Raw genomic sequence first — 25,985 nt, 5'->3', positions numbered from 1 at the left:
AGTCCCATTCTAAAGCTTGGATGAGCCAGGATATTTTTTAATATAACTCTGAATGTGTTTGGCTGAAAGAAGAAAGTCATATACACCTAGGATGGCTTGAGGGTGAGTAAATTATGGGGTAATTTTCATTTTTGGGTGAACTATCCCTTTAAGTCACCCACTACACAAAAATAACATTGTAATCAAGTGTTCTGTGATATACAATTTTTGTGATGTGATGCCAGTGAACGAATCGCTTCTTCACTGTATGTGTGTGTGTATTTGTGTGTGTAATAAAGGGCTCTCTGTATTTTTTTGTCTCTCTGTGTATCAAGGTGACCTTGACTGCAGCAGTGTAAACCGATATCCTCACACTCCTTCAGTCTTATATATTTCATTCCATTCATAGTTTATTCTTAGTGATTTTCCTTTACTCTGGTCCTGTACGTCAGAACCACTGCATCACTGTGTCTACTACCCACAATGCTCTACTTTAACACCTGAGTCAGCACTGGCTCTCTGGCCTATATAGAGCTTTTTGCTTCTCTGTCTCAAACACACACACACACATATATATACATATGCCCACACACTATCTATGGGAACCTGTGTTAGTGAATCTCTCTGATAAAGACGCAGTACGGTGAGTCACGAGTCAGCATTTTCTGCCCTACTAAACTCAGCCTAGTTTTATACTGAAAACAGCCATAATTTAGAGCGACACACCAACCCACACAACATCTACTCTGGAATATCGCAAGGATCCTCATATAAATTAAACACAGTCTGGGTTAAATTTCATTAAAGGTATTAAAGTCACAGCATGTCAGGAGACTCCCAAAGGACATGATAAAATACTTTAACACTACTTACACACACTCACTCACCTTAACATACTGCATAAGAATATGCTATTACAATCACTGCTACATACATTATGCCCACATAAACGGTGTCATGTATGTGTGTGTACATTCACCTCCCTTCTGTGCTGCTTAAAAAATGTAGTCAAATGCTAGAATATAGTAGAATATAAATTCAAAATTAATTCATAATGGAATGTGAATTCAAATGTAACAAGTAACAAGTTTAAAATGTAAAGTATAATGTAAAGCTAATGTAAAATCAAATTTAAAGGATTAGTTCACTTCAGAATTCAAATTTCCTGATAATTTACTCACCCCCATGTCATCCAAGATGTTTATGTCTTTCTTTCTTCAGTCGAAAAGAAATTATGGTTTTTGAGGAAAACATTCCAGGATTTTTCTCCATATAGTGGACTTCAATGGCTACCAACGGGTTGAAGGTCCAAATTGCAGTTTAAATGCAGCTTAAAAGGGTTCTACACAATCCCAGACAAGGAATAATGGTCTTATCTGTGAACTAATCCTTTAAAGTGGAATATACATTTAAAATGTGAAGTGTATTGTAGAGTGTGTAAATTAAAATTTAAATTAAAAAATGCAAAATGGAACATAAAGTCAAATGTGGAATGGAATTCAATTTAAAGGCACAATATATAAGATTTTTGGATTAAAATATCCAAAAACCGCTAGAACAGTGTTATATATTTTGTTGACTTGTGTACTTACATTATCCCAAATATTCACAAAATTTAAATCCAGAGAAATCAGCTATTTTAACCAGTGTAACAGCCCGTCATTGGCCCGCCTGTTATTGACGTCATATCAGCGTTACCCTCAATTTCCGGTTTTACTTCTGTATAAACCATGGAAATGCCAAAGACTCTTTAATATATTATGTGTTTTATTAGACAGGTGAGCAACTGTTTGGATACCTTTACAGAAAACTAATCGTTATATAGCTCAACACGGTTAGTCTTATTGTTTGAATCTCATTTTCTTGATTTACCCTGAGTACATGCAAAATCAGAAATTTGCTATGCATTTTCTTCACCATACAATATTTTAAAATGAATTGCATGCCATTTAGCAACACAAGTCATCCAGCTTTTATTAATATGATATTCTAATCGATCTAGCTTACTGCAGTGTGCAACCAGTGTCTCATACCAGCCACCGAGTGAATGCACAGAGTAACGTAATAACATAACTTTCAACACACTCAAATGTATTTTTAGTATGATTTTGACCAAGTAAAAAAGCACTGTGTTACCCCACAGTTGTAATTCATCAAATAAAGTGACTTGTATGAGTAGTAATTCGGCACTTGTGGCTATTTCATTAGAATAAAATGAAATAATGTGAATTTAAGTTATCAAACGTAAGTGTAACAAAGTTCAAGGAAGAAAGAAGTGGACACTAATTGTAACTTTACTCGTAAAATAAACAAACTACAAAATGAAAGGTGTGGCAGCAGCCGACTGCAGCATATCTAACAACATAAAATGTCCCAGGCTCTCGGATACATCCTGCTTCATACCACAGTAACGTTAATAAATTTTTAATACATTTGCTCATCCACACTGTAAAAAATCAAAAGTTGAGAAAACTTAAAAGTTTAAGGCAACAAACTTCAGCAGATTTTTTGAGTTTTCTCAACTTGTTTTTTTTAGGAGATTTTTGAGTTTTCTCAACTTTTTGTTGTATAAATTGAATACAACAAGTTGAGAAATCTGCTGAAGTTTGTTGCCTTAAACTTTTAAGTTTTCTCAACTTTTGATTTTTTACAGTGCATGAACATGATTTCTGCCTGAGTCCCGTCGGATTGCTTTCCATCGGCTGTCGAGGTGAAGACAACTCCAATGTCTCCACGCTCATTCATGGCGTCATCAAGCTATGCCTTTGTTATTGTTTTGAATAAGCGGTGAAAAGTACATACTGTGCCTTTGAAATGTAAAGTGACAGCTAGAGTCATATGTAAAGCCGAATGTAAAAGAAGTGGAGTGAAATGTAAATTCAAAAATATGAAATGAAATGTAAAGTAAACTCAAAAAACAAAATGGAATTTTGAGATTTTAAAACTCAAAAATGCAGAGTGGAAAGAAATTAAAATGTAAAATGGTCATGTAAATTAAAAATGTATACGTAAATGAATTTACAATTATATGTCTTTTATACTTTATACTGTTCTTTATACCATCATCATTTATACTTCAGAGGTAATATACATAATATTACTGCAAACCATAGAAGACTGCATAAAACTCATTGAACTCAATCTGACTCTTCCAATTTATAGTGCATTCTGACCCACCATTATAGTCAAATGTTAACTTGATGTTTCAAGTGATACAAAAGTAGTGCAATCTAAAATACCTATGGTGTTCTTTTCACTTTTCACAGAAATAACACTCTTGACTGCATAACTGCACGTGTGTAAGTGTGTGTGTGTGTGTGTTCATCCGATCTTTAACTCTCTCATCTAAGCGACATTCTGAATCACATAAACCAATTTCATGCATGAGGTGAACCAAAGATCAGTGTTTATAATCACCCTAAGTGTGTGCATAAATTGTGCCTCCAGCTATACAGCCACTATAAGAGATCCAAGCAAAACACTGACAATTAAATATCCAATAATGATCACCGAATATCTCATTGAGTCACCAAGCAGACGCAAATGTTCTGCATAATGACAATAACAACAGCAACAACAATTATAATTCATGTACTTATAAATTAAGTAAAATGAAGTATGTAATGAGGAGAGGTTTCGAAGAAGAATGGTGATAGATAGAAGGATAGAATGATAGATAGAATGACAGATAGAATGATAGAACGACAGATAGCGATAGATCAAACGACAGAACTATAGATAGATAGAACGGTAGAACTATAGATAGAATGATAGAACGATAGATAGAACGACAGATAGATAGAACGATAGATAGATAGATAGATAGATAGATAGATAGATAGATAGATACTGTAGATAGAATACAGGTAAAGTTCTCAGATGTAGGTGCGTGCGAATAATCTTTATCGGATGTCAACACAAATGAAAGGAAACATTTCTAAACATACTTAAATACAGTTTTTATCCCTTTATCTGCTGTTGCTTTATATCAGTACTTGAAAGTCCGGTTTGACTTCAGTTAGCTGCCAATTCACCTGCCATGGCTCTTAACTTCTGTATGATAACACTCAGTAATTATATGTCCTTACATGATTGTGTATTACAAATAAAAACTTGCCTTGGAATGTCCCCAACGGGCAAGTGTAAAATTCGTTTTTGTGGTTTTCATTCCAGGATAATGGTTATATAGATTCTAAACTCCCACTCCCAATATTGTGACAACGTACGAGCAATTTGCAGCTCAGTGCCTCAAGAGTTTTGGCTGCAGCCCTTAAAAGTCTCTGTCTCATCACGTACAATTTAAATGAAATGAAAATGTTTCTAAGGAAAGAAAAAGCCATAAGAAAGTTGATGTAGTAACCATTTTATGCTACACACAAAACAAAACTACAACATCAAACAGTGTGAACAGTGAGACTAATGGGGTTCCATTAACTCACAAATGACTCTTATGAGCCAGTGTTATTAAAGGGTTTGTTCACCCAAAAATGAAAATTCTGTCATTAATTACTCACCCTCATGTCGTTCCACACTCGTAAGACCTTTGCTCATCTTCAGAACAAAAATTAAGATATTTTTGATGAAATCCGAGAGGTATATGTCTCGTCTTTAGACAACAATTTAACCGACACGTCTTCAAGGTCCAGAAAGGTACTAAAAACATTGTTAAAAAAGTCAATGTGACTGCAGTGGTTCAACTTTAAACAACTTTATTCAACAATCTCTTTTCTTCCCTGTCATTATCCTTACATAGCTGCCGCAGTAAGCACAGTGAAGGCTTCCGTGTTTACGTCTGAATGCCGGCTCAGCATTGGCCAAAGCTGATCACGTGATAATAATGAGTCGCCGTTTTGACATAGAACCTGGAAGTGCTGAACGTAAGAAACATAGGAGAATGACACAGATATTGTTGAATAAAGTCATTATTTTTGTTTTGTCTTTGTGCACAAAAAGTATTCTCGTCGCTTCATAAAATTAGGTTTGAACCACTGCAGTCACATAGACTTTTTTAACAATGTCTTTAGTACCTTTCTGGACCTTGAAAGTGGTGGTTAAATTGCTGTCTATGGAAGAGTCATATACCTCTCGGATTTCATCAAATATATCTTAATTTGTGTTCCAAAGATGAACAAAGGTCTTACGGGTGTGTAATGACATGAGGGTGAGTAAGTAATGACAGAATTTTCATTTTTGGGTGAACTAACCCTTTAAGTGATTCAACAACATACAGTGTAACCATTGTCGTCCGATTCACAAATAAACAACTGAGTCAGTTCTTTTTAATCGAAGACTCATCCCGTTCCCTCATTTTAGTAAATCACGGCCACATTATTCCAAATAGTTCCCTCATTTTGATTTAAAGTCCCCCTGTGGTGAAAATTCCGTTTTTAATGTTGTTTATATGTCTATGCGGTGTTTTTAATGTGCTTTAAGACAAACCATGTACAAATTCATAAATCAACACCATTAAGTATTTTCTCCTTAAAACTGCATTGAAGCAAAAACAGTCTGAAAAATGCGGTTTGAAATCGTGGGTGTTTCTGACGTCACAAACTACCTTGTAACCAATCACATCAACGTGTGATTGTCTACGAATGGATCTCTGAGCTGGTGCGAGTGAGTGGAGGAGGGGCTAATTTGCATATTCATAGAACCGCGTATACTAAATAAGGCAAGGGTGCAGAGTTACATTCAAGCCATTTTAGGGCATGAGGAAAAATTTTCACTGGAAAAACATTTAAATGTGTCATTTTGGTGATCAAAGATGAGTTTTAGGGATAAAATTATTGACTACAGGGGGACTTTAACTAAAACAAGGAAACAAATTATTACAACGTGGCGTTTACAGTTTAGTAAAACAAGGAACTAATTCTTTATTCCTGGCCACGATGTAACTAAAATGAGGCAACGAATTATTAAAAAGAGGGAATTAATTCTTAATTCTTGGCCACTACATTTTTCTCACATAACGTGTGGGGCTCCAGAGTAAACAGTTGTGCTGCTTAATATTTTTTGTGTAAACTGTGATACATTTATATATTTATATATAAAACATGCCTGTCTCCTCCCACAACACCTCATTATAATCTCTGTAGCAGCCACCCATCTTTTTGTCCATCTGTCATTCTCTCTTGTTTTTAATGAGCAGGTTCAGGTGTGTGCGTGTAATGGGTGATGGTGTCCATTACTATCCATCTTCACTCCCTCTGTTGAGCTGTCCTAATGGGGGAAATACTAACATTTTTTGCCTCAAGCTTGTGTATTCCTGATGAATTCACACTGTGTACACTCTGTAATGTCTAACTGCTGCAAAGTTGCTTTGTTGGCAAAATAAAAATGCAAATTTCTGCTGAACTTTTGTCGTTTTTCATGTTTGGATACCTGCCTGTGACTACAGTGCTGAAGAGTTTTCTATAATAAATTCTTGGACATCTATATTAATATCAGAGACATTTGTCTGTCTTTTGAGCCGGACAGTGGATTCATATAAAGGCCTTTTTGTGTCAGAGAGAAAAAAGACAGTGAGAGAGAGCGAGATTTAAAGCCAGCCATGAAAATGTCAGCCAGCGTCACACGGACGGCCTGGACTTGTCTTGCATTACCATATTTCAATTTCAATGACTCTCACTCTGTAGATCAGAGGGGTGTCCCATCTGAAAATGATACCTCCAGGGACCTGCCAATCAAATCACCAGGTGATCCGTATCAGGGTGACGCACACCCTCCCTGCAGGCGGACACACACACATGCACACGTTATAGAGTAATGAGCAATGAGCAAGACCCATGAATAAAACCAGAGATGTGTGAGTGATCTGGTGAAAGGGGAGTGTCTAATACACCCACCCCATCTCTACATCATTCAAAACACAGACAAGCTATGACCTCACTTACACAGATTCTCCCAATCTTACCTGCACAAGTATAATTCTGACATTTTCTTTGCAACACTAAGCTAAAAGGAAAAGTTCACCCAAAAGGGATAGTTCACTTTTTTTGTCCATACAATGAAAGACAGTGTTGTTATGGACTTTTATTGTATGGACAGCTGAAACATTCCTCAAAATATCTTCTTTTGCGTTCCACAGAAGCAAGTCATACAGGTTTGAAATGACACGAAGGTGAGTAAATGAATTAGTATTTTTGGGTGGACTATCACTTTAAGAACATGGTATTAACTGTTTAGTTTAATAATATGTTCATACTGAGATAAAAACATAAATTGTTATATATTCAGGTTTCTTTCCCCCACAGGCTCAGCAGCAATGAAACAAAATTACAACATCAATGGAACAAGATGATATCCTTCATTTGGATATTTGAAGAAAATTACAAAGTAAAATTCAAAGTTTGTCTCTAATGAGAGTGCCTGTCTGACAGTTTTTCTGTACTAAGAGATCCACATGTGTAGCAAATTATGTATCTTAAAGGAAGGTACAGAAATGTTAAAGTCCCCCTGTAGTCAATAATTGTATCCCTTAAAACTCATCATTGATCACCCAAATGGCATATTTAAACGCTTTTCCAGTGAAAAAAAATTCTTCATGCCTTAAAATAGCTTTAATGTAACTCTATACCCTTGATTCATTAGTATACGCTGATCAATGCATATGCAAAATAGCCCCGCCTCCACTCACTCACATCAGCTGAGAGATTCACTTGGCTAACTTAACTGAGGTAAACACTGCACAAAGGTATCGCTCTTTACAACGTTGGACACATAATGGCAATTAACATAATTAGCCTTTTGTTTGACTACTATCAAATAGCTAATAATGTGTTGATAATGTTACACAAACCATGTTCCCGTTCGCCATCTCAACGTCAGCTGCCTTATCCTAAGAAATGCTTTGAACAACTTTATAGAACAACTTCATAGTTAATGATATGCTAAAGCCCGCCCGCACGTTGATGTGATTGTTTATAAGGCAGTTTGTGACGTAAGAAACACCAGCGATTTCAAACCACGTTTTTGAGACTGTCTTTGGTAAACTGCAGTTTTAAGGAGAAAATACTCAGCAATGGTGTTGACTTATGAATTTGCACATAGTTTCTCTTAAAGCATATTAAAAACACCACATAGACATATAAACAACATTAAGAACTTGATTTTCACCACAGGGGGACTTTAAGTGTAAAGTTAAACTGCTGCTGCATCAAATCTGTAACTAAATGTTACTATAAAATGAAATGCTTTAAATTAGATTTATATTAACCAATATTCTGTCATAAAGTAGATTAAATTTTTTTTAAATGTTAAAAAAATAATATTAAATTTAAAAAAAATAAATGCATAATTCATTATAATCCAAATGTATAATTTAAACATTTATAATCCATGTTTTATATATTTTATAAATATAAAATGTAATAAAACCATTTAAATAAAAAGTGTGTAAAAATTTGCAGAAAAAACCTGAAACAATTCTGTCAATTTAAATTTCTTTTCAGTACACATATGCCAAATCACAGCAGTGCAAATTGCAGGAGTGTGAATTTGTTTTATTATTTTTTCTTTCTCTTTTTACATTTGAGAACATACCAAGAAACTAACATTTCATTTGTGTTTTATCTAGACAATGAAGCACAATGAAGTAAATTTGTGTGAGCGAAAGGACTTGTGCTGGTGCAGTGCCTGTGGTAATTATTAATCATGGTGCATCTCTCAAACACATGCTACACCCTGGCAGATGCACCAGGACAGAGGGCATCAATTACACACACACACACACACACACACACACACACACACACACACACTTATCGTTTTAGCCTCTTTTTTAGGTGTACTCCCACCTCATGAACACATCCGATGTGATTTATGAGTGTGTGTCTGGGCTGGACCTTGTATAAAACTCATCTTTAACGGTTAATGAATAAAACAAAAGTCATTGTCAGAGAGACACGGCCCTAACCTCTCCTACTGCTCTCTCGTTCACACACACAAATGCTCAATGTCAGGCATTAAAAAGATGGATGAGCTAGTCGTCTTTGTGTGTGTGTGTGTGTGTGTGTGTGTGTGTGTGTGTGTCCGTGTCCATAGAATAGTCCATCGTTGGCCTATGAGTGTTTTTTCTACTATGTGTCAAATATGCAAACAAAACACCTGAAAATGTATGTAAAATGTACTGCTTTACAGTAAACAAATATTAAGACAAAACAACATCAAAGGATGTTTCATTAACATAACCATCATTGCCTCATTTTCATCTCTCCACTCTGTGCAGGAACTGAACTTTCAGCGGAGCTAAACCTCATGAGGGTCTTCTGTCACCTGACCTCTGGCTTTAACCTCGACCCTGACTCTGACCCCAGACCAGCACACCATGTCAGCAGTTTAAGCACACACTCATGAGATTGGATGAATGTGTGTATTTACACTGGCAGTCTGCCGAATGCTTTAACAAGATTTTTGAATAATACTCAGTAATTATTTAGTATTATTTTTTAATAAGAAATTTATACTTTTATTCAGCAAGGATGCATTAAATTGATCAAAATTGACAGTAAAGATATTTATAATGTTACAAAAGATTTATATTTCAAATAAATGCTGTTCTTTTGAACCTTTGATTCATCAAAGAATTCTGAAAAAAGGTATTACATTTTATTCTTGTTCGAGAAGCCGTATCGCAACTTCCGTTTCACGCCGTCTTTAAAAAGTGATATGCTATATTGATGCTACATGACCTCAGTCAATAGTGTCCAGTTATCATCTTGGAAGGAATAAATGATTATTATTTTTTGGGGGGTTTTTGGGCATAATTTGCATCTATTTTGGTTTGACAGTCTAATGAAATCTAAAGAAATTGTTCAAAATTACATATAACACTAAAAAAGGAGTGCATCCAGGTATTCAAAGAAGAAAATGTGCATACTGTACTCTATTGCATACTGCAGAAGTAGTTGTAGTACAAGTATTATGGTTCTCTGCCATTCCAAACATACCTAGTATCTGCCTGTGTTCACTCACAGCGCCCTCTCCTGGCCATTCATACCATATGAATCTAGGTCATATTTACAGCTAGCGCTCAGTAATAGTAACAGTTTATGCAGCGAAAATCAGTCACTACACCCTTCAGAGCTCATTCGACTATTTATAACATGAGTTCCGCTTCTTCCGAGGAGACACAGGGAGATATCTGACATTGTGCCCGCATCCTAGAGTCATTCAACTGTGCCCTGCAGCATGTGTGTGTGTAGAGGCAGCGACTGTGAACATGTTACAAAATTAGCATCCACTCCCCCCAGAGGCATTTAAATTGGGAGGAGACAGAAAAAAAAAAATAGACTCCTTTATTTTGGTTTCTTCAGTCCCCTTATTTAGAAAAATTAATAATTTTTCAGTTCAGACTCAAATCCCCTTGTCTCAGTAAACACAGGAACATCAGACTGATCACACATGATGGAGCGCACCTGCCCTATTATGTCTCAGATCAGGAGAAGAGGATTATGGGCTAGGATTAAAGCACTTTAAAGACAGAGGCAGCATCCTAACATGCTGCTCTCGAATGCATCTGATGTCTGGGGCAGACACACTGACATACATAAACACCATAACTGAGATCTCTTCAACATCTCAGATGTTTTTCCTAGGCTGCAATGAGATTAAATGGAGAGCAAATGTTTGCTTTTCAGATGTATCTGCTGAGGAAAAACAAAACAAAACAAAACAGTAATCTCATGTTCAATGTTAGAAAAACAATCAAATACCATACAAAAGTTTGGGGGCGGTAAGATTTGCTTATGTTTTTAAAAGTAGTCTCTTACCAAAGCTGCATTTAATTGATCAAAAAGACAGTAATATTGTGAAATATTATTACAATTTAAAATAGCTGTTTTCTATGTGAATATTTTGTAAAATATAATTTATTCCTGTGATAGCAAAGCTGAATTTTCAGCATCATTACTCCAGTCTTCAGTGTCACATGATCCTGCAGAAATCATTCTAACAACATTTTACGATTCTTTGATGAAAAAGTTCAAAAGAACAGTATTTATTTGAAAGCGAAACCTTTTGTAACATTATCAATATCTTTACTGTCACTTTTATCAATTTAATGCATCCTTTTTTGGCCAATTTTATGATCTACCAGGCAAAAACTGCACATCTAATTGCTAAGAAAAGCAGAAAAGTAACACATTTTTATTTCCTATGGGATGCTGTGCATGGTCTACTGGGGAAACAACATTATCACAACCTCAAAAGACATTCTGATTTTGATTTTAGAGGGTTTGATCTGATCTTAATTAGACTTTCAAAATATATTTTCATATCCTCATAATGATGTGGAAATAGACCAGCTAAAATCTACACTAACAAAAACCCTATCTTTTATGAGAAATAGGTCAGTGTAGAAGATAAGTGGCCCTCACGGGGGACTCAAATCTGGACTTCTGACATCCTGTTAAACAGAGCAAAGGAAACATCAGGACATCGTGTGTGTGTGTGTGTGTGTGTGTGTGTGTAATGTGTGTGTGTTGCACTGCTCTTCTTTTGGCCCTTAAAATAGTCAGATGAACTCATGAAGAACAAAGTGGAAATGCTCGGAGGGAAACAGGTCACACACATACACATACACAGGGGCAAACAACGAGAGATGCACTTGATTACTCATTAAGTCTAAAGCTTTTTGGAGGTATTCTGAGTGTTTGAATGTGGGTCAGTCTCATTAAACTGAATTAGAGGAGTGTCTCTGTGCGAGCTCCTCACAGGGACCCCTGTCTGCTGTGTTAACACAGGAGGACAAAAGCACAGATCCAGATGTGAAAGCTACACCGGCAAGGCTGACCCAGTTCTGTAGGTTCTTTATGAACCAGTGTACTCTCTAGAAGATGTCTGGGAGCCAGAAACAACATTTCACATGGAGGACAGGAGCTGTACTCAATGGAGGATGCATATCAGAGGTTCCTGCATAGGATAATATCAGGCTACTATTGCTCAGGGCCTTCCCAAGCATAGAGCAGTGCAAGTTAGCGGAAGCAGGCCCCTGGAGGTGGAGGGTTGGCCCCTTCAGCCTGTTCATGATCATGTTCTGGGGTTTTGATACATCAAACCATGTGGCTTGAGGAAAAGTGCACTATTAGTTTTATAAGTTATTTAAAAATTCTCAGCCCAGATGATAAAATGTATAATAAAGAAAGATTTACAGTGAAGGACAGGCCTAATATATCAGATCAGAAAATCACTTATTTTTGACTGGGACCAACAAGTAGTCTCCTAGAAATGCCCTGGCAACCACTCAGAGCACCTTAGCAACCACCGAACAACCTCTAAGAACACCGTATCAACCCCCTAGCAATGACCTCACAACCTTCCAGAACAGTTTAACCACCTAGCAATGTCCTAGCAACCACTCAGACTACGCGAGGAACCATCAGAATACACTCAGAACACCATATCAACCAACCCCTATCAACTACTTACAACACTTTAGCAACCACATAGCAATCTTTCAGAACACCTTATCCATCACCTACTGTAGCAACCACTCAGAATACCTTAGCAACCACCTAGCAATGCCCTAGCAACTGCTTAGAACACCTTAGCAATGTCTCAAAACACATTAGTAACCACCTAGCAATGCCCTGGCAACCATCCAAATCACACTAGCATTGTTAAAGGCATACAGTACATGCTATATATTTGATACAAAAAAGAGCTAAAGACATTGAGGGACAGAGAGAGAGAGAGAGAGGAAGAAAGAGAAAAAGAAAGGTCTTGACTCTTGACTGTCTTCTTTTATTCATAATGATGGTCTCTGAGCCCTTAAGACCCTCCTTGCCTAGTGCAGATAAGGAAACCGTTGATTTAACACACACACACGTGTGCATATGCACGCATGCACACACATGCACACACACACACACACATAGGAAAGGGAGATTATGTTTAGCATTTAAGTGAGATCAGTTAGGTTAAGTAAAATTTGCGTATTTCAGTTTATTTATTAAAAACAATATATAAGTAAATTCCAGTGGACTGTATTTAGAGACTATAGCAAGACCCTACATAGTGCCTCTAGAGATAGGCTATTAACATTTGCAAATTAAATTTAGAGGTAATGATGATTAGATCTAAGAAAAGGATTGATGATTGGGTTGAAGGCCTATTCTCACCAAGAGCAAATATTTAATATGCATACATGAAAAAAGAGCAAGAGGGAGGGTGTTTCTGTCCTATAGGTAAATTACTCATCTCTCCAGTCAAGTAGAACACTATGAACGTGGAACGCTCACAGAAATGGCATGATAATATTAAAATCACGTTTCTCATGCAAACACAGGAGAGAGAAATATCATTTTGATTTACTAAACTGAATTTTAATGAAAATACACTATTAAATACACATTAACAGGGAAGCAACATGACAAAATTCTGTCACTAGTCATTTTTACAGCACATTATAGTCATATTACTGTAATGTATTGGAACATTTGTTTTTCTAAACTAGAAGAGATGGAAAGTTTATGGGGTTTGAATTGAAAATAAAAGCCATGTTTTTGGGAGTCATACCCCTTTTTTGAGTAACCTTCTACATTCGGTACATGATTCCCATTGGGTGAATGTGATTTCCCCAAGTACGACATGTTCCTGGATCAACATCTTTGTTGATCCTGGAACAACATTCCAATCAACCAATCAGATTTGAGGGACCAGTTTACTTTTTATGTCAAGTTTAGGCTTGCAACCAGGGTTAGGTGCTTCTACATCAGTGTTATTCACCTATCTTTCCCCTCTAATTTTAGGGATAAGTTATGGGTAGGATTAGGTTTAGGGGTAGGAATAGGGTTAAAACTAAATTTTCGGACAGGAATGTTGTTCCAGGATCAACAAACAGGAATGTTGATCCAGGAACATCTTACTTGGCAAAATCACGGCGACCATTCACATTGTACTTCTGCTACGGTCAACAATGATACCTCAAATCACACAGCTTAAATATAAAAACAGCGAAAATAAAATAAAATAAAATATAAAATAAAATAAAAGATGGGAACTGAACATCCACAATTAAAAAATATGCAATTAAAAATAATCGATGCAGAAAATAAAAAACAGTCAATAACTGATATAGTACGGATATTGTGTGCATCCTTAAAAAAACACTCAGAACACCTTAGCAACTGCATAACAATGCCCTGGCAACCACCCACAGAATCCTAGCATAGTGGCAGTGGTCACGTTTAGACAATGCAAAATCAAGTTGTTTGTGTTACAAATGCAATACAGCACATGCAAACTCAAAGTGAGCTAGACATAGTGCGTATTAGATGTCAGAGAGATCGTGACATCATCAAACCGCCAGTGCCCAGTGCTAACCTTCCCGTCCCTCACTGTAGACCCTCCGCAGACCCTCGGCCCTTCCATTCATGAATCAAAGCACTTCACACTAATCAGTAAGATGAAGACACACTAGAGTGCAGCAGAGGGTGAGTGGATGACTGCATGCTGCATGTGTGCGTGACGCCGTGAGGTTTCTTGATGATAAATGAACGGTATTATTGAGGGCCTGACTCTGCCCGAATCCAGCAGCCCTAATCAAGGCACAGGGAAAACTATATAGAAATGAGCTGTGTGTGTGTGTGTGTGTGTGTGTGTGTGCGCGTGCCGATAAGCAGTCTGAATGATGAAACCTACTCAAATGGCCATTTCTCACAGTGACACTGACACATTGCCTGTGATGCTAAAATATCCACATATTAGAATATTCAAAGTGGAACAACATGAATTAAAACTTTAAGAGATGATGATGATGATGATGTAATGGAGATCACACACACATGTACCGTGTTGAATGTGTGATTATATGAGTGGCATCCACTGCGACAGGGCCCTTAAATCATCACCCCGCTGTGTGAAACTGCAGATCAAATGATGATGGCATCCCATCAGCCTGCCTGCTGTTTCTATGACAACTGCCGAAGTTGCAGGGCTACAGTGAGAGAGATTGGTAAAGTGCTGTGGGTCTGACTGCTGCTGATGAGGAAGATCACAAGAGTCCTAATGGAGCAGAGGAAAGAGCCGCTGGCCTGTTACTGCACAGCCAGTTCCTACTGTAGAAACAAAACACACACACACACACAAACGCTGAGTGTGCTCTCTGAACTCCCACTGGTCCTCTCCTCTCTTGAGATTTGAAAGGTACCACAAACATGTGGGGTAAATTGCTCTAATTCAATGCATCAATCAGGACCCCGGCCTGGCAGCTCTCGGGACTGTCCGAATGTGTGATCATTATTCAGATGTTTCATGCAATAACACTGCAAAGGAAAGGAAAGGAAAGGAAAGGAAAGGAAAGGAAAGGAAAGGAAAGGAAAAAGTACATACATCCTAAAGGAAAGGAAAAGGAAAAGTATATACAGTCAAACCAAAATTTATTCAGACACCTTGAACATTTCATTCATTAATACAGTTTATTCATTATAGTTTAAAAAAAAAGGTAATAAAATATGACAAGATTTCAGAGTTAAACTGTGTCAGAAAAAAAAAAAATCTTAATTATGTCAGATAACACTTAAGCAAAACATGGTCAGGTCAAGGTGTCTGAATAATTTTTGGTTCCAAATTTTTTATCAATTTTACTGGTAGTCCACTGTATGAAGAATTTTTTGGTATAATATGTCACAGTTTACTTTATTTTGCTATCCTCACTTACATAAATGAACTATAGTGTCCTGCACCCTAGTAAAAATATATCAAAAATGTCTGAATAATTTTTGGTTTGACTGTACATCCTTATAGGACAGGACAGGACAGGACAGGATAGGATAAGAAAGGAAAGGAAAAGGAAAGGAAAGGAAAAATTATATAAATCCTATAGGAAAGGAAAGGAAAGGAAAGGAAAAAGTATATATATCCTATAGGATAGGATAGGATGGGATAGGATAGGGTAAGAAAGGAAAGGAAAGGAAAGGAAAAATTATATAAATCCTATAGGAAAGGAAAGGAAAGGAAAGGAAGAATATATATATATCCTATAGGAAAGGAAAGGAAAGGAAAGGAAAGGAAAGTATATATCTCCTTTAGGATAGGATAGGATAGGGTAAGAAAGGAAAGGAAAGGAAAGGAAAAATTATATAAATCCTATAGGATAGGAAAGGAAAGGAAAGGAAAGGAAAGGTAAGTATATATCTCCTATAGGACAGGATAGGATAGGATAGGGTAAGAAAGGAAAGGAAAGCAAAAAAGGAAAGGAAAGGGAAAGTATACATATCCTATAGGATAGGAAAGGGTAGGGTATAGGGTAGGGTAGGAAAGAATAAAGGAAAGTAAAAAAAAGAAGAAAAGGAAAAAAACAGAAAAAGAAAAGTGAAAGGGAAAGGAGGTAAAAGAGAAAATGAAATGGAAAAGAGAAAGATAAAGGGAAAGGGAAAGAAAAAAAGGAAGAGGATAGTTGGATAATTTATGAATGACCGTGAGACTCATTAGCATGAGGACAAAGTCGTTTCTACAGGGAGGGACAGGCAGAGGGGTCACGGCCTCTGTGTGTCTCTCCTCACGTCCTCTGTCCACACACACTGCTGCACTTTCTCACACACATACACAGCTTCACAGTCTCACTGTCTACAGCAGAGACTTAAAAATGACCCTATTCTAAATAAGACAATATTCCAGTCACACTGTTTACTTGAAGTACAAAATTCAATTTCTGCCAAAATCCCAGTTTTGTACAATAGCAATGTCATACATGCATGTGTGCTATACTACTGTTAATTATATCAAAATTGGACCTTCTTCAAACAATGCATGACACCTTTAGGATCTTTTTATTTTAATTTTTATCATTGCGGTGGTTAATGCAATATCATCACAATAACTGTAGTAACAATAATATAACTATGAATAAATGAAATAAAACTAAGCAATGAATCAGAGCATGTGAAGGGTGAAAGTATGACAATACTCATGTAATAAGAGATCAAATAAAATAAACAAATAAGCTAGAGCTTTTCTTAGAACTGTTTTTTTTTCATTATTTTTTTCATTTGACTGAGCCAGTTCAGAATATTGTCGTAATCAAGCCAATATTGAGAAATCATTGCAAATTCATGTAAATGCAACCAAATAAAACCCTGAATGAAATCAAGCAATCATTGATCAACATAACTGGCACAGTTTCTCCCAGCACTTCACCCAGATAATCACTTCCTCATTAACTGTCTGTAAACTAGCTGCTCCCTGACCCCAATCGCTATGACCAGTCAGATCACAGATTCATGCAGCAATGACAGCTGGAAGATGGAGTTGGCAATCCCGCTTCCAACATGGACACCACCTGCCTGTTACGCTACAATAGTTTGCTCTTTTACAGGAGAGCCGACAGAGAGATGGAGAAAGTTTTTTGTTATTTGGTCGAGTAATTCAATCAGCTGCTTCCTAAGTCATGTACAGGTTTTGCCCACTGCTCTCCTCTTTGACCTGGAATATCACACCAGCTGTTTCCCTGTTAATTAACAAAAATGGGAAGGAAACGACGAGGGGATAGAGATAGAGAGACTGCCAGTGGAGTAGATAGACTGGAGTTTCTTTGGCCCAAACCTCTCTCTCTCTCTCTTTCTGTCTGTCTCTCTCTAGTTTTTGCTTTGGGGGTATCTGTCTTAATGGGTCCATCTGTTAGCATTAGAATGGACAGCTGTAATGCCGCTTACCACAGAGACACATACACTAATGACGCCACAAACACACACTTGATGTGTGCCAGACCAACAATCACACATACAGTAAAACGACAAAAAATGACTGATTGTCTGTCCTATTCTGTGTTTTAGTTGACAAAATATTAAAAGGATGGTTCAGACAAAAACGAAAATTGTTATCACTTACTCAGTTACTGTTTTCAACAAAAGAGAAGTTTTAAGGTCTTCCTATGGTTTTAATAAAATGGTTTCAAAATAATATGGTTTCAAAATAAAAGCATGATGGTCTAACGTAATTGTATACAGTTATACTGTAAAAAAGTATTATATTAAATACTAGACAAAATTAAGTCGCACAGGTTTCGAAAGAGATGACAGTGAATAAATTATGACAGAATTAGCATTTTTGTGTGAACTATCCCTTTATCAGGTTGGTTATACTCAACCTGAACTTATTAATAGAAAAATACAATCCAGGAATCTACAATAGAAAGGAAATTCAGAGTCTGTGCACATCTTTAACACCCATCCCTCAACTAAAGCAAGTCTAATTACACGCACAGACACATCAAACTCCCTCGGCTCCCTTCAATAGCTTCTGACATGTAATCCAAGATAACATCTGCTCATTGATCTACTCTGAGTCTAATGGAACTGATAGAAATCACCTTGTCTATACTCCTCCACATCAGTTAGACACAGTTTGTGTGTGTGTGTGTGTGTGTGTCCACCACTGGGATGGCAATACCAGGTCACCATGAGGAAAACAGATTATAAATCATACTAAATTCTGTTTTTAGAAAATGTAAAAATGCATAAAGTTTTCTGTGAGGGTTGTGTTTAGGGGTAGGGTCAGGCTTGGAGATAGAATATACAGTTTGTACAGTATAAAAATCATTATGTCTATGGAAAGTCCCCATAAAACATGGAAACCCAATGTGTGTGAGTGTGTGTGTGTGTGTGTGTGTGTGTGTGTGTGTGTGTGGATTCAACACTGTATTGTGGTGCTGAGGCAGCAATTGTCAACGAGTCAAGTCTAGCCATGCATGAAAAAACAGAGATGGAGAGAAAGGGGGATAAAGAGATGTCAGCAGTCTTGTCTGATATGAGCAGACAGCAGAAATGTAATACATTATTCCTCAGTCTTACTCTGCAGGGGTTTTAGAAACACTCTTTAGAGTTATTGAAACACACTCAGTAGAATTGAACATCAAGTGTGTTTGCCAAAACACGAAACCCCAGTGACTGCCCACCTCATAGCATTTTAAAGCATGATAGGGGCTCCTGATGTGAAAGCTATTGCCAGAGGTAGGAAGCAACATTATGCTGCCTTGTAAGATACCTCGTTTTCATTATATTCTAAGGCTTCACATATATCTTTGTGGAGAAGACAATCCTGTAGTGTACTGAAATGGAGGGCTACAGGGTTGACGTAATTTTATAGACCAGCTCGTAAGTTTGCATCACCCTGATTCCCCCAGCAAAAAGCCAATAGGATTTTTCCATTGGCTTTTGGATTATTGCAGAAAATAACAAAAGCTTACACATTTTATTTATCAAGATTGAGACCGGTCTTAAGACCATTTTTTGAAGGTCTTGATCTTGTCTCAGTCTCAACCACATTTGTACTCGGTCTTGTCTCACTCTCAGGACTCTGTATCAATAACTTGTTTCTAACTTGATTTATTTACTGTGCCGGTTCAGAAATGTTATGCTGGACCACAACCTAAACTGTGCCATTAAATGAGGCGAAGTATGTTCGATTGTTAAAATGAATGAAGTTTCTTGCTTTCCATCATTATCTCTGGTTGTGTGAGAGTGTGTTTCTCTGGTTCCTTAATGTATGTATGTAGGCCAGTGGATCAAAAATGAGAAAAAAATATCCTCATAAGGATTGCTGTGTGCTGACCTACACTCGCTCACACACACACACACACACACACACACACACACACACACACACACACGTATATGTGGTTTACGGGGACTCTCCATAGGCGTAATGGTTTTTATACTGTACAAACTATATATTCTATCCCCCTACACTACCCCAGCCGTAAACCTGCCAGTCACAGAAAACTTTTTTGAATTTCAAAAAACACGGTTTAGTATGTTTTTAAGCCATTTGGTTTACGAGGACACAGGAAGAAACCATGTTTACGTTGTAATACCCATGTCATTATACACATTTGTGTCCTCATAAAACATGTACAAGAAAACACATACACTCATTCTTGTACATCTGTCTTTGTGAGGACATTCATTGACACAATGCAATCTCTAGCTCCTTACCCTAACCCTATCCATCACAACTAAGTGCCTAACCCTTACCCTTACCCTTAAACATTATTATAACCTAATCCCTAAAACTAAGTTTTAGCCCTCAAAAAGGGGTCTCAAAGGGGTCTCATGACCAGTCAAAATGTCCTCACTTTACTCTCTTTGTCCTCACTCTGATGGTCTAAAACTCAAACTGGTCCTTACAAAAGATGGTTTTACAAGTACACACACACACACACACACACACACACACACACAATCATAAGTAGCACTTTGTAAAAATGAATGTGTGTTAATTAATTGAAAAGGAATTCTCCTAAAGCCACACAGTTTGAAATGGTTTATATTAGAAAGTAGAACAAACATCCTGCTGTGCTGCCAATCTGTTGGCCTCATGTAAACACACACACACACACACACACACACACACACACACACACACACACACACACACACACACACACACACAACATGAGCTGATAGACTCAGAGCAAAAACCAACAGCATCAGGAGAAACCAACCGCAAACCACTTGTCCTGTATTATGAGAGAGAATAAAAGTTAAAAGAGTATTTTTGTTTATACATGCACATGTAGAGCATATAGGGTATATATAATCTATCTATCTATCTATCTATCTATCTATAGTGTGTGTGTGCATGTTCAGTGAGGTCTGAAAGTCTGAGACCATTAAAATGATTTAAACCTACAAATAAACTTTTTTAGGATTTTGGAAAAAAAACAAAAAACAAAGAAAAAAAACAAAAACAAAAAAACGAAGAAAAGTTTTTAAATATTTAAAGTCACCATTAAATCAAAATTGATGAATCTTACTTTTTATGGAACACTGCCATGTTTATTATTATAAATGATTTAATATTTATGCAGGCACTCACATCATCTTTTTAAAATTCATTTGCCCTCATAAACTTTAATTAAAAAAAACTTCTCCCTATTGCAATAACATCTCTTCTTTTTTCTGACGATTGCAACTTCTGATATATTCAGTATAGGAATAAATAAATGTAGAATAAAATATATAATAAATATATAGAATATATATTATATTAAGCAGCACAGCTGTTTTCAACATTGATGATAATATTATAGTAAGAAATGTTTCTTGATTAGCAAATCAGCATATTAGAATGATTTCTTAAGGATCATGTGACACTGAAGACTGGAGTAATGATGCTGAAAATTCAGCTTTACCATGACAGGAATAAATTACATTTTAAAATATATTCAAATTCTATAAATTCTAATAATATTTCACAATATTACAGATTTGACTGTATTTTTAATCAAATAAATGCAAACTCGATGAGCGCAAGACATTTCTTTCTTTGAAAAACATTTTTTAAAAATCTTACCAACCCCATTTTTTTGAACAGCAGTGTAATTTATATTGAAATATTTAATATAAAGAAACATGAAAAATAGAAATAGTTTTTAGTGGTCTCAAGTATCCAAATAAATATAAATAAACCTAAATAAATGAATAAAATATTTGATGCTATTGGTTGTATTTCTAGTGTTTTGTATTGTAACCTTTTTCAAATTTCACCACAACCAATTCTCACACACACACACACACAGACACACACACACGCACACACACCCATACATATTTATTAATGCATTAAAGTTCGAAGTGTCACACTGTTGCCATCTGGAAGGCTTGTGTGGCTGCATCACCTGTATGATTATGATTTCTATAAACTCACTCCCACACACACCGCTGTTGGATCTGCCTGCCGCACCAGTATGTGCTCACACACTATTCCGAAAACCATTTTATGTATTCACACACATTTAGGGAGCTAGATGTATTATGCCTCAAATAGAGCGAGAGATGAGACGATATGTGATGAAATGTCACAGGTTGACTCTTTCTATAAACGCGGATCACTGGACACAAATGAAAATCTTTATGAATTCAATATGACTCTTTATACTTCTGCATCTGCGGACAATGATCGACTGACATTGTGTTCCTTCTCTATCTCTTTTTTCATCCTCTCTCTGCTTTTACATTCTGTGTCAAGTGCACAAATGCATACACAGATGCTAAAGTCTGACCTAGACTTTACCTCAACTTGCTGTTTGTAAATTATACCTCTGAATTTTGCATCCACCACCACACTAATTCTCTTTTTGACCAAAAATACTAGCATGTATGTGAGTAGCCACCCACACTTAACAAAAACAACTAAATAAACCCACAAAAATCCTAAAATAAAGCCACCACAATATTTTAATCTAGTCATCTTCTGCTTTCTGTCCTTATACTGCTGTTTCCAGGCAGAATGAGACATTAAAAACCCACATTTTTACCAGCACTCTCTCTCCCTGCTCTCTCATTCTATAACATTTTTCCCGTAGCCCCCAGCAACCAGTGCACTTACCCGTGTGCGCATGGGAGAAAGCAGCCCTTCCATGTCTTCTGCTCATTCCTCAGAGTACCCACAATCCTTTCACTCAGCCATCATCGCTCCGGTAACGTATCCAAACCGCTCCACTCTCACCGAGCAATGAGCACAGCTCTGGGCGCACACTCATGGTCACACACAGACACACACACAACGTCAGAGCATCCCCCCCACCCCTGCAGGAAAGCCTCTCTGTGTGTGTGTGTGTGTGTGTGTTCATAGACCGTGGGAGTTTGTACTTGAGAAAAGGTTGCTACATTGTGTGTGTGATAACATTTCACTGTTCCAAGTGAGCTAAAATACTAAAATATTTATAAAATGTAATACAAATATATTTAATTATAATTAAATAATTTAAAAAGAAATCTATAGACATATTTACAAATTTAAGAATACAAAAATTAAATGTATGAAAACACTACATTTATATATATTAGTGCTGTCTAATCGATTAATCACATCTAACATAAGTTTGTATATATATATACACACACACACACATACATACACACACACACACACGTTTCCCCCGAGAAGGCAAAGGAGGCAGTGCCTCCTCAAAAAAAAGAAAAAAAAGCACAAGAAAATAATCCATATTACAAAAATAAAAACGCAAATATTACAAAATGTGACACTAAAAAGTGTATAAGTTACTCGTTTTTCTAAAGGAACACAACAGCGACACCCGCAGGTAAAGTTACAGTGGGAGGCTTGCCTCCTCTCAGCTCATACAGATTCAACAGAGCCCCTACAACATGTGATGGGTTTAGCGGGGATAATTGAGAATGAATGGGGGAAAGTCATGTGAGCTTCCATCGTGCTATGATTGAATGTGATTGGATATGATTGGTTCATGCGATAAATCCCGCCTCTTGTTTACGTGTGCATTCCATGGCTGCGTCTGAATAAACAAAATTATGGCGTCAATGGAAGACTAAATAAAAAGTAAGTAAACAGCTCGCCCACTTAGATTTCACTGCTTTATGTCACGTCAAAATCAAACTTGAAAAGACCTGAACACATGATGACTGTGGGGGTTTTTAATGAGCAATCAGCTTGGTGAAATTAAAGACTGTGATAGACAGTGTTTACCAAGCATGACTGATGATCCGAAAACAAGTTGGCTATTAAAAAGAACATCTGAACATCAATACTAAAATAAGATACACCGATCAGGCATAACATTATGACCACTGACAGGTGAAGTGAATAAAACTGATTATCTCTTCATCATGGCACCTGGGATATATTAGGCATCAAGTGAACATTTTGTCCTCAAAGTTGATGTGTTAGAAGCAGGAAAAGTGGGCAAGCGTAAGGATTTGAGCTCTTGTGGGGTGTTCCCGGTCTGCAGTGGTCAGTATATCAAAAGTTGTCCAAAGAAGGAACGGTGGTGAACCGGTGACAGGGTCATGGACGGCCAAGGCTGGCCCGTGTGGTCCGATCCAACAGACAAGCTATTGTAGCTCAAGAAGCAATTCTACCTTATGCTACCTTAACCAGTATATGCTGGTTTTTCCAACAGGGAGGGTGCCCATGCTGACCCCTGTCCACCTCCGAAAGCGCCAACAGTGGGCATGTGAGCATCAGAACTGGACCACGGAGCAATGGAAGAAGGTGGCCTGGTCTGATGAATCACGTTTTCTTTTACATCACGTGGATGGCCGGGTGCGTGTACATCGCTTACCTGCGGAACACATGGCACCAGGATGCACTTTGGGAAGAAGGCAAGCCGGCGGAGGCAGTGTGATGCTTTGGGCAATGTTCTGCTGAGAAACCTTGGGTCCTGCCATCCATGTGGATGTTACTTTGACACGTACCACCTACCTAAGCATTGTTGCAGACCATGTACACCCTTTAAACGGTATTCCCTGGTGGCTGTGGCCTCTTTTAGCAGGACAATGCACCCTGCCACAAAGCAAAAATGGTTCAGGAATGGTTTGAGGAGCACAACAATGAGTTTGAGGTGTTGACTTGGCCTCCAAATTCCCCAGATCTCAATCCAATCGAGCATCTGTGGGATGTGCTGAACAAACAAGTCCGATCCATGGAGGCCCCATTTCGCAACTTACAGGACTTAAAGGATCTGCTGCTATAGATACCAGAGCACATCTTCAGAGGTCTAGTGGAGTCCATGCCTCGACGAGTCAGGACTGTTTTGGCAACAAAAGGGGGACTGACAAAAATTTATTCAAGATTGCAGACAAAGTAAAAGAAATGTTGATGATAATAAATATACTTCTTTCATTAAATGGTGGAAAACAGTGTTTACCCTTGTGTGTTGAGTTGTCGGCTTAGCAACATGCAAAAAACAGACTCAGAATCAATTTTGTATAATGTAATAAAGTCTCATGGGCTTCATATGTAGAGCATTATTTGCTACACAGACAGTTTCAAACCAGTTACATGAGATTACATTTAACTTAGGATGCTCACTATGTAGGGCAGTAAGTCAGCTCACTAGGATTTAGCACACAGCTTCTGTCTCTTATTAATGCAATCATTCTCACATCCTAACACACACACTTACTCAATTCCTCTCATCTCCTGTCCCTGGAGTCTCAACCCCGATTCTCAGATATCTGAGAGATTTCCTCGCTGTCACAAGTCTGATCTCTCAGAATCAGTTAAAACATGAACAGAAACATTCGTAGCTTTACTGACAGATACGGTACATCTCCCACAGTTACACATTTGGGACTTTTAGTGTATCACTGACTTCACTTCATTCAAAAGTCAAAGAAGCATTAATGATTTTTCTATTTCTTTGCAGGCTTCTCTCATGGATACGCACACACACAACTTTATCTCTCGTCATTTAAGAATCATGCATCACGATCACTATAGCAACTGTCTCCACCTTGCATTTACACGTCCAAATTCCACTTCCTCTCTAGATACTCAAAAAAGCTCACAACATGCAATGGTTTCCACTCTATTAAGAAACAATAAAAAGCCACTTGTTTTCTATCTGGTGGTTCTGGAACTAGAGTTTAATCTGTCCTGTAATGCTTTCTGTCAATTTAGAGGCTTTTCTCCACGATGACCTTTCAAAAGCCCACGTAGAAATCAATGAGATCTCCAGAGATCAAACTAATCTCTGTTCTGCAGCAGTCAAACCACCTGTCATCACTCTGTTTACATGACATATGACCTCAGGACCGACCGGTGCAGCTTTTATGTCTGTGACTGTTTGTTGTGCATATACAGTTTATAAAGCTGTTAAAATGAGAATTGCTCAGTATACACATGCTAAAAAAAAACCGACTTCACCATTCCACCATGTGCATTCCTTTTCTAAAGTTCAGTGTATGAGATTTGTAATTGATTTGAGCTAGCAACACAAACACACACAGCGATCCCAACAAGCTTTGAATAACTAGAAAATGCAATATGCAAACTCATGCACAAAAATCATACATGTATCATACAATTTATTGCACACTTAATGTACATGAAACATTTCCATGAGGTACATGAGGTTACATGAATTAACTGATGTTTGCTGTCAGGAAAAGATCCTTGACACTAATAAAATAAACCATGCATAAAGAAATCATGAATATAAATAATATAGAAGAAATTAAGTTTCTTTCATTCCACTGAACCAACCACTGGATATCCATTTAACAAACTCTATAAGCAAAGGACACCTG

The 25,985-nt window shown here is 37.2% G+C and overlaps 2 protein-coding genes across 3 annotated transcripts in view; one reads left to right on the top strand and one right to left on the bottom strand.

Moving 5' to 3' along the window:
• impdh1a (IMP (inosine 5'-monophosphate) dehydrogenase 1a) overlaps positions 1-25,985 on the top strand; it is a 101,395-nt gene that overhangs the window by 1,731 nt on the left and 73,679 nt on the right. The gene's annotated exons all lie outside the window — the stretch shown is intronic.
• frmd4a (FERM domain containing 4A) overlaps positions 1-25,985 on the bottom strand; it is a 166,181-nt gene that overhangs the window by 100,658 nt on the left and 39,538 nt on the right. Inside the window, exon 1 of one of the 2 annotated variants that reach the window (XM_051869560.1) lies at positions 22,306-22,439. The exons of the other annotated variant lie outside the window; for it this stretch is intronic. Within the exon in view, the coding sequence (XP_051725520.1) occupies positions 22,306-22,338 (33 nt within the window). The 5' untranslated portion in view covers positions 22,339-22,439. Of the gene's footprint in view, positions 1-22,305; positions 22,440-25,985 lie in introns of those variants that run through there. 2 annotated transcript variants of the gene reach the window in all.

This window comes from Ctenopharyngodon idella, chromosome 18, assembly GCF_019924925.1.
Source record: "Ctenopharyngodon idella isolate HZGC_01 chromosome 18, HZGC01, whole genome shotgun sequence".
NCBI lineage: Eukaryota > Metazoa > Chordata > Actinopteri > Cypriniformes > Xenocyprididae > Ctenopharyngodon > Ctenopharyngodon idella.
This window is presented reverse-complemented; position numbering and strand designations above follow the sequence as displayed.